Source organism: Pezoporus wallicus, unplaced genomic scaffold (assembly GCF_028554395.1).
Source record: "Pezoporus wallicus isolate ANWC-B61680 ecotype Strahan unplaced genomic scaffold, APGP_CSIRO_Pwel_v1 scaffold_8769, whole genome shotgun sequence".
Taxonomy (NCBI): domain Eukaryota; kingdom Metazoa; phylum Chordata; class Aves; order Psittaciformes; family Psittacidae; genus Pezoporus; species Pezoporus wallicus.
Window position 1 is genome coordinate 1,076,142 of NW_026642673.1, and position 9,126 is coordinate 1,085,267.

General features: G+C 44.5%; 1 protein-coding gene across 1 annotated transcript; it reads left to right on the top strand.

The window, feature by feature from the left end:
* NFKBID (NFKB inhibitor delta) lies at positions 1–5,613 on the top strand. Its single transcript, XM_057431971.1, has 5 exons — positions 1–104; positions 507–673; positions 1,018–1,134; positions 4,547–4,711; positions 5,138–5,613. The coding sequence occupies exons 1-5, from the start codon at positions 89–91 to the stop codon at positions 5,207–5,209; spliced, it is 537 nt and encodes a 178-aa protein (XP_057287954.1). The 5' UTR covers positions 1–88; the 3' UTR covers positions 5,210–5,613.
* The last annotated feature ends 3,513 nt before the right edge of the window (positions 5,614–9,126 follow it).

Sequence of the window (9,126 nt, forward strand, 5' to 3'; positions counted from 1 at the left end):
CTTGGACAATATTCTGCTGAACTAAAATGTTCCAATTCTCTCTTGCTTCTAGGTTATACTGTCAATAGGTTTCCCTCTTGATCTAGAAATGAAGGATTTTGAAGGTAAAAACCTTTGCACAAATATTTTATGATAGTATTAAATAAAAATAAACACCAGCTGTTTTGTTGTCTGGTGCTCAGGTGTAGTTGTTGTGGTGTGCTAGGAGGCCAGAGTGGCCTCAGAAACTGACTGGGTAAGGTTTTGCTGTGTGCTCAAGTACCACAGAAATCAATCGTGCTGATAATTCAGCAGTGATTCAATGCACAGTTGGAACTGAGCACACGATGAAGAGCCCCAGAAAGTGTCTATACAGCCAACAAGTGCCTTTTGAACCAGAGAAGGGCTTGTACTTTTGCAACAGAGGTGCAGAGATGCATACGTTTCCCAACCAGGTTCTCTTCCTCTCTGTACATCAATAGTGTCATTGGGACTGTTCTTATCATCTCCCATACTTGATTTTCCAGGGCATACTCCACTCCACTGTGCTGTTCTGGCCCACAACTCCCTGCTCCGAGAGCAGGGTTGCCGGATGTTGCCTGAGGAACAGCAGAAAAAGCTTCAGCACCAGAGTGAAGAGCTGGAGTCCTGTATTCAGCTCCTAGTGCAAACAGGAGCCTCCATCTACAGCAGGGTAAGGAATCAGCTCAATTATATGCTGTTTCTTTGTGTGGGAACTCCCACTTGTCCTGCCTGACGCTTGTGCTGTGCTCAAACTGTAGAACTGGAGAAAGAATGAACTGCTGACTGCACGACCAAGCCTGTTCCACTTAAAAGTGACTGGCTGCAGAGTTAGTTGCTGCCTTTTGGAGTTACTTTATTGCAGCTTGAAGCAGAAACTGGACAGCTTGAGGGCCACCAAAGGGAAGAAGGTGCTCCATGTGAGCTGCAGAGCTTGCCTGGGCTTTTCTCTGATTTATGTAACATCTTCAGGTTGCTCTGCAGAACTTGTCGTTGTTGTTTTCTGTTTTTATATAGGATGTCAAAAGCAACAAGACAGTTCTTCATTATACAGTGCAGGATGGGAACCTCTCGCTGCTCAGATACTTCTTGGAGTTGAATGCTTTCAAGTCCAAGGACTTTGTCAACAACAAGGTGAGTCAGGCCGTGTGTGGACAGGATTTGTGTGCACATCCACGGGCAGAGATGCTGAGAACAGTGCGAGAGCTGTGCTGCGATGCAAGGCTGATGCAGACAGAGGCATTAGGAGATCTTCTGTTCTGTTCTCTTTCCACAGATGTTTTTTTCTGGAGGGAAAGAGCAACAGTTTGTGAATCTGAGCTTTTTCTAAATTTCTTTTTTTAACCTGAAATTGCATTTTCCAGTAAAGAAATGTTTCACCTGGAAAGCAGCACCTTGCTTGAACTGAGAGTTGTGTGCAGGTCCCTCTCCCAGGTGGCAGAAGCTTACAGTGCAAAAGCGAGATAACCGGGGAAAAGGAAAAATGTGGGAAGTGGTTGCTTGAGGAGGAACATGAACTTTATCACATTAGGCTGAAGACTGAGAAAACAGATCTGCAATGATGCGACGGTTTGTTGTTGGCAGCAATGTAATACTGAATGACAGCAGTTTAGGGCAGCCATGTAACAAGTAATCTCTCCTGTCAAGCATGCCATTCACAGGAAGGACAAAGCTCCTATTTCAGTTAAGGGACATGGTGGCTCTTTCTGCCTTAAATGTTATTTGTTAGTCTTCTGGCTCTGTTTGTGCCTGGATGCAAACTGGTTATTATGATGGCTGCCTGCAAGTTTGAGCCTGGAGAACCAAAACATTCACAGGGCCCGCCAAGCCCTAGCAGCTGCCAGGAGCAGTAACAAAAGACAGACACATGCTATGGGCAGTGAAACAGTGGCTGACATTGCCATGCAGGTGAAGCATGGGGAAACCAGCTCTTGCAAACAAGAGAGCATCCTTGCCAAGCATGCAGAAGCCTAAGCGCTGTGGCAAGTAGGTCTAACTGTAGGGGCCTGAGAGCCTGTTTTAGGCACTCTGTCCAGTGCTGCTTATTGAGCTGAAGTTTTACTAACATTGGTTCCTCAGTGCAGGATTTCTGGAGGCACAGCCATTCCCAGGTTGTATAAAGCAAGCTAAAAACCTTCCCAGTGATGCTGTTGTCACCCATCCCTTTGCTGCCCCATACTTCACCTCTGAGCAGATACCGAGCAGTGACACTATCTTGCAGCTGTATCAGCTTCACCCATCCTCCTAAGCAAAAATGCTGACATTCCTGTGCCTTAACTGAGACATAGCTCTGTACAATCAGGCTGAGCTTCGCCTCTTGACTAGCTGTCCCCTCTCAGCAGGAATAAGTGCATGATTCTGGGTGCCTCTGAGAAGGAAAGGACAGAGGGGAGGACAGGGCTAAGGATCCCTGTTTTGAGAGGGTCAGAGCGTTAGCTTTTCATTTCAACAGCTTCAGTCTCTTAGCCTTGCTTGTACTCCATAGAGCACCCACATGCTTGTATCCATTCAGAAAGGGATTTAATGTTTTCTGTCAACTCAGTTGCTCACTTGGGAAGCAGGTACTGGGCAGCTTCACAATTTTTTCCCCTACAGATCTCTGCTGGATTGGAGGAAACATGTTTTCTCTGTGTTTGTGGGTAATAACACTGGGTTTCTATTTTTCTGTACAGTGAAGGCCCCTACGCTGCCTTTTCACTACATTCTTTCTGTATCTTTTAAGAGCCATTAGGCAGGTGCTAGCTTGTCCATGGGAGTCTGCTGTTGCCTTCTGATCACAATCCTGTGAGAGCTTCCTACTGTGATAAGATCACTTAAAGTCTTCAGTCTTGTTGCTGAGCTGTCTGGGGTAGTGAGAAATATGATGGCGAGGTTGTCCGATGCTCATCCTGGCTTTTTAGCTCTTCCAGATACGAAGATGACAAGAAAACAGGGATGCTGGAAGTCATGTTCTAGTTTCCCTGCTTTCACCCACTGCTTGATGTGGTGTCTCATTCCAAATCCATTTCCTTGTGGATTTCACAGCAAGAAAAGCATTGAGGCCTTTGAGATATTTTTACCATGAAAGATTCCTAGAGCCCATAACCTGATGCTCTGGACCATTGTCTCACATAAGCCCTATAAAAGTCAAGACATTGCCAGACTGCCTTGTTTTCTTAGCCCCATGCCTGGATTTGGAAGCTATCAAGTACTCCTGCCATAAAGATACAGCAAACAAATGCAGATATTTCCATTTTAACAAGAAGACCTATAAAGAGCTTGTAACCATCCCTTAACTCTATGGGATGGTAAAATTGACAAGGATCTGCTTGTTCAGGGCTTGTAAAAAAAAATGCCTTGCTTGAGAATGACTGCTAAGATTTTGCTATCTTGTTTTGTGCATCAGTGTTCCTTATGTCTCAGTGGTAAGTAGGGCCTGAAAATCATATGTATTCCTTCAACAACTGGAATAGCAATACACATTGCAATTGGTGCCCAACCGTTCCATGTTCATGACAAGTATATGATTGTTTCTGAGAGGAAAAAAGTATACGGCTGCCTAAATGAGACTTCTTGCAGACTAAAAATACCTTGCCTTATGCATTTGCTTAGGTGTTTCTCATTTAAAACCGTTACCAGTCATACCTGACTAGGCAGGGGCACAGATTTCTGCACGGTCTGGTGGTACCGGAGTTTCTCCGCAGCAAATCGCTGCATCCTCCGTCCTGCGCCCTCTCGTGGCTCCACGACAAGTTTTGTCCTTTGTTTCTGCGCAAATCCTGTTCCTGGAAACTCAGGTTTTTTGTCTGGAGTGCTGGAATGAACAGGTTTGGAGCCCAGCATGATTTATCTTGCCTGCTGCAGAGCCAAGCCACCTACAGCCCTGTTTGGTCCATGTCCAAAGTCACTGAGGGACATGGGCTGCTGGGCTACCAGGATGGCCTGGTACCTTTCAAAGCAGCACTTTTTAACGCCATTGAGTTTGGTGGCCTGGGAGGACTTGCACAGTCAAAGATGCCTTGTATCCAAGGGATCAGTCTGAGCCCTGTGTATAACCTACACACTATTGGGACTGGCTTTCACTTGTGTCAAGGTCTCTTTGCAACTTTCTGGCACTTGCAAACGATTGTAAAAAGGAGTAGTGGAGCTGTGTGAAGCACAAATGGGTCTGCTGTTGTAAATCCTTGCATAGCACATGTGTGATGGGTAACACTGCATAATGTGGTTTGTGTCACTTTGACTGACTGAAATGCTTCCAGTGAAATAGTTCCCATTGTTTCTCCTGGATAAATATACATGATACAGGTCTATCTGTTAGCTGTAGCCAAAGCATCAAAGGCCCCCAATTTGTAGTGATCTATGAGAGACAAAAATCTAAATCCACAAATCACCTGCACAAGCAGCTGTACATGGGAGAGACAGAGCAGGGACACTCTCTCACCTCCCAGTAAGTAATGTGGGGCTTCTTCACCTCTCATTTCACAAGTATTCATTTCTGGGACAATTCTGAGTAGGTGGCACAGCTTTTTTTTCTCCCCTTGTTTTTCTTTCTCTTCTCTTACATTAGGCCCATGGCAACACAGCTCTGCATATGGCAGCCGCATTGCCTCATGACAAGAACCAGAAAGAAATTGTCCAGTTGCTCCTTGACCATGGGGCAGACCCAAGCATCCGAAATTTAGACAACGATCAGCCAATCCACATGGCTCCTTCTGGAAAAGCTGGAGATCAGGTACATAATCCACATTGCTGCTGCTTCTTCCAAACACATCTGTGCACTCCACAGCTGTTTGTCCTTACTAGGGGAACAGCAAGGACAAGTCATGACATGGGGCTGATGTTGCATGGTGTAGGCCTGGGGGTTCCCCACTGCAGTAACTCTGTAATCGAGGAGCACAAAGCAGGCATTAGCTGGCAGTCCAAATACATCCCAGGAGGTGTCAATGGGTAGTTCTTCCACAGTGGTAGCAAAGCTCAAGGTATGATTGGATTTCATACAGGTATGAAAAGGCTCCTGGAGCTCATTGCAGTCCCTGATGTGCTTATATATGTATTTAGTCACACATATAAATTCACGTTAAGTATGTATATGTATGCACTGGGGTGTCTGCATGCAGTTTCAGAGGGTACGTTGTGAACTTCTACATTTTTTTGGCAGGTCAGGCATTTGCTGAAGAAAGGGAAAGTTGCATCTACATTCATTTCCTGTCACCAAAGTGCCACATCCTAGGTTGCCTGCAGCTTCCGGAATGGCTTCCACCTCAGCTTGCTGATTGCACTCTTAGGAAAACTAAAACATCCCTGTTCCTAGCATCTTTAAATCAGGGTGGGATGACAGTGTTTCTCAACCTATGGACCATGAATAACATATCAGAAGATGAGCTTTCAAATGTCTGAAAACTTTATTTTGTTAACAGAGTACTAATAAACCTCAAGCATTGCTTGCAAGCAAAGAGGCAAGCAAAGCAAATGGCTGTTACATAAATAACCAACCTGTACTTATTTGGTGGCAACTGAAACCTGTAGTGGCGAAAGAACACAAGCCAAGTTTGGTTATAAAAGGTTGAGAAATACTGCTCTCGGACACGGTCAGCCTGTGCCTCTTGTTAGGTTCTGCAACAGAGGTACTGGTTGAAATGTGATGTGCAATTACCTTCACTGTGCCTGCTAGCCTGGGAATGCTGGAACCTGAGGGGGAGGAAAAGACTGGATGGAAGAGGTCATGTCAGCTTGAGGAGTCATCCATGGCTGTATTTTACTTGAGTGAATGGACATTTGGACTCAAGAGCTCCAAGAGAGGGTTTCTGCAAGCTGCTACTACCCCGTTTCTTAGCACTTTGTGGAAGAAAGCTGAAGCAGCTGTCCATTGCCACCCCACTTAAGAAAAGAGATGCTTGTAAGTGCAACTACATGGGGAAGGTTCTCAGCAGTACAGTTTTGTGTGGCTCCTGAGTGCTTCCCAGTGAAGGGATTCTTCTTTGAGTCATCTGATCCAATCCAAGTTTCCAGCTCTGATGGCAAATAGCAGCTCTGGAAGCACTTCAGGGAGAGGAGCTGAAACCTCACCTGAGCTAATGCCTGTATAGGAGACCAAGGCTTTGTTTGGGTCTTCAACAGCTTTTAGGCATGGACAGGGTAGAAAATCTTTGAGCTGTGTGTGCATGAGCACAGCAGGGTCAGAGTGCAATGTGGTAAGTGCTTTTCTATTCCCATTATTATCTAAGGGGGCGTTTTAATAGATTCTTCTTATCCTTTCTGTGAAATGATTTGTGAATTGCTGTGCAATCAACTGGCAACAATGTCTTCTGGGTCAATAGGATTGAAGGTAGATGCCTGATGGAAGAGAAAGCCATGTTTTGACAACCGCTTCACAGAGGGTGTCTCATCTTCAGTACATGTTCTGAATTAGAGTTCACTGATTTCTCAGTGTTGCACAAGTTATTATTTCTAACAGGACTAAACAACAAGATGAGGGGCAGACGTCTGAAATCACTGCTGTAACTTCCTTTATCGCCCACTGACTAACTCAAATGAGGGTTTTCTAAAGCACTTGTCACACTCCCAGACCTGGACTGTTTAAACAACTGTTTGGCAGAATTGAACAAAAGTTCTTAAGAAATGCAGAGATCTCAGCTTTCACAGGCCTCATCTCTGCTGTTTCGCTATTGCTTCTCACTACATCATATTTACAAACCTGCCAACATCCGCTGACAATAAAAAGCAGAGTTGTATTTGCATGTGTTTGCATAAATTTGCATGTATCTGGGCATAGGCCAGCAAAAGCATGTGCTTTATTACTTTGAAGGGATGTTACAGCAAGCCCTGAATTGAGTGATAGCTGCATCAGTGAGTTAGTGCTGTGTGTCAAGACAAAATGATCAATGAAATAGCCATTTCTTGAACTTGCTAGTAATAAGACTGTAAAATTGTGACTAGCATGTGGCATGTGATGCACTAGGGAAAATGTAAAAAGTTTTTTTGCCATTTGGAAATGTCTATGAGATGGCAGAAATCCTTTTGCAGAACGTGAAAAAAAATACATGACCTGTTTACTAGAGTGGCTTACCTCTTCATTTTTGTATCTGCCTGCTGTTGGATGTTCAATACAGGGCGACACCATCAGTGACTTGTAGTCTGTAAACATCACCATCTCCAGGGCTTGAGGGAAAATATCAGCCTGGGGGGGAATGGATGTGGCTTCATTCAAAGCATCGCCCTGGCAGCCTGTTACTCAGAGTTGACAGATGAGATTTGCAGATGGAAGAACCCATGACCGACCCAGGAAGGATTTGTTCTCTCTACAGGCACATCTGTGTTCAGCTTCCCAAAGCTCATGCATTAGAGGCCTTCTCTGAAGCCAACCACAATCAACAGTGAACAACGTTCATATTGTCTTTGGCCTGGATCCACGAGACAGTTGGAGGCTGCTGCTTCTCCATGCATATAAAGCACCTTTCCCTGTCAAGCCAAGCAGTTCGTGGCCTGTGTGTAAAGAAAATCCCTTTTAAGGCTCAAAGGTGGCCTGAATGTTAAGACTTCTGTGCTGGCTTAAATTTCATCTGTTTGAGCAGTATCTTAGTTCACAGTTACCCCTCAGTTTTTGATGGTTCTTTCAGGGGAGCTGTAGCTTTTATAGCTTTAGCAGTACTGGCAGCGTGTGACACCCCTTTATTTGCACAGTTTATCTCTTCCTATCTGTGGCTTTGGTTAAATTGCTAATAACAAAGGCTTGTTATCACCAAACAAATGTTCTTAAGTGGCACCATAGAAAAGTCACCAGTCAGTTGGCAAGCAAATCTTTTTGATCAAATACCCTGTGCAATTGGAAAAGAAGCTGAAAATAAGAACCTTTCATGTTCTCTATAACGGCGGGTTACTTCTGGAGTTATTCATGGCTTTTGTAAGAATGGGGTGATCCTCACTTTTGTGTAAACATGTGTTTATACAGGCTGGCAGAACTTCAGCTGGCAGGGACTCGTGAAATGCCAATGTTTCAGTAGTACTGTGCCAGCTCTGTTGGAGATGTGACCCAAACTACTTTCCTTTAACTCCCCCTCCCTTTTTGGGGGGACGAAGGAGGTGGGGAGAGAAAATGTTCCTCATAACCCGAAAATGCACACTCAACTTTGAACAGTCCTTCTCTGTTGTTTTTGAAGGCTTTATTTCCTTTCTTATGTCAACAAGACATCATTATGTCAATAGTCAGCAAGCTTTTACTTGCATTGCATGTGTCACCTGAAGCTATTGACACAGAGCTGGAGATCAGTGTCTAAAACATGTTTCCAGTCCCTGGCAAGGGGATTGCAAAACAACTGGAGGAAGAGCAGCAGAAAAATAGGAAGAGGTGACAAGGGATGGAGGATAGTGCTACTTACTTAATGGAAGCTGTTGTAAGTGTGGAAGCTCAGTGGTGAGACCAGACCAGCCCTCCAGCTTGCCCCACTGGGAGGAGTGGGGTTTTTTTGCCTGGGTCATGCGACATCTGAGCAGTGGGAATAAGAATGGGATGTAGGGTGGTTTGTAGTGCTCATGCTCACACTGCCATTCTGAAGCAGTCATGCCTAAACAACAGCCATCAATGATGAGCACAACTTCTCCACTGCACACCATTAAGTGCAGTCCTCTTTGAGATGCAGTGTGCTCACTGATAGCTGGACAGATGTTGATAAATGCACAGTCTGCTGATAGATAATGTATTAGATTTAAATATCTGCCTGATGTGGAGGCAAGAGATATGTTGTTAGACTGTAACACTTTACTAGAGTTTCTTGGTGGCACTGCTGTGTCGACTGGGATACTTACGAACCTTGCTGTAAGATGTGTTAATATGAGCACTTGTCTTGTTGAATGCTTACAAACCATTTTCACCTGTACATTCACCAGTACAGCTAGTTAAATGATGTATTTGTCTTCCCTACTAACCTTTAGTTGTTTTTCTTTTAATTAGTGTTGGATTTAATACGGAGAGGTGCTTCTTTCTTTCCAGGCTGGGTACTCAGCTGAGAAATGGGTGGCTTGGCGGTCTGCCTCACCAAGTGCTATTGAAAGGAGGTGAGACATAGTCTTAGAAAGGTCTGGGTTTATGCAAGAAACAGGGAATCCTCAGGTATGATAACTTTCCCCATTATCTACTTAAAAAAATAAATC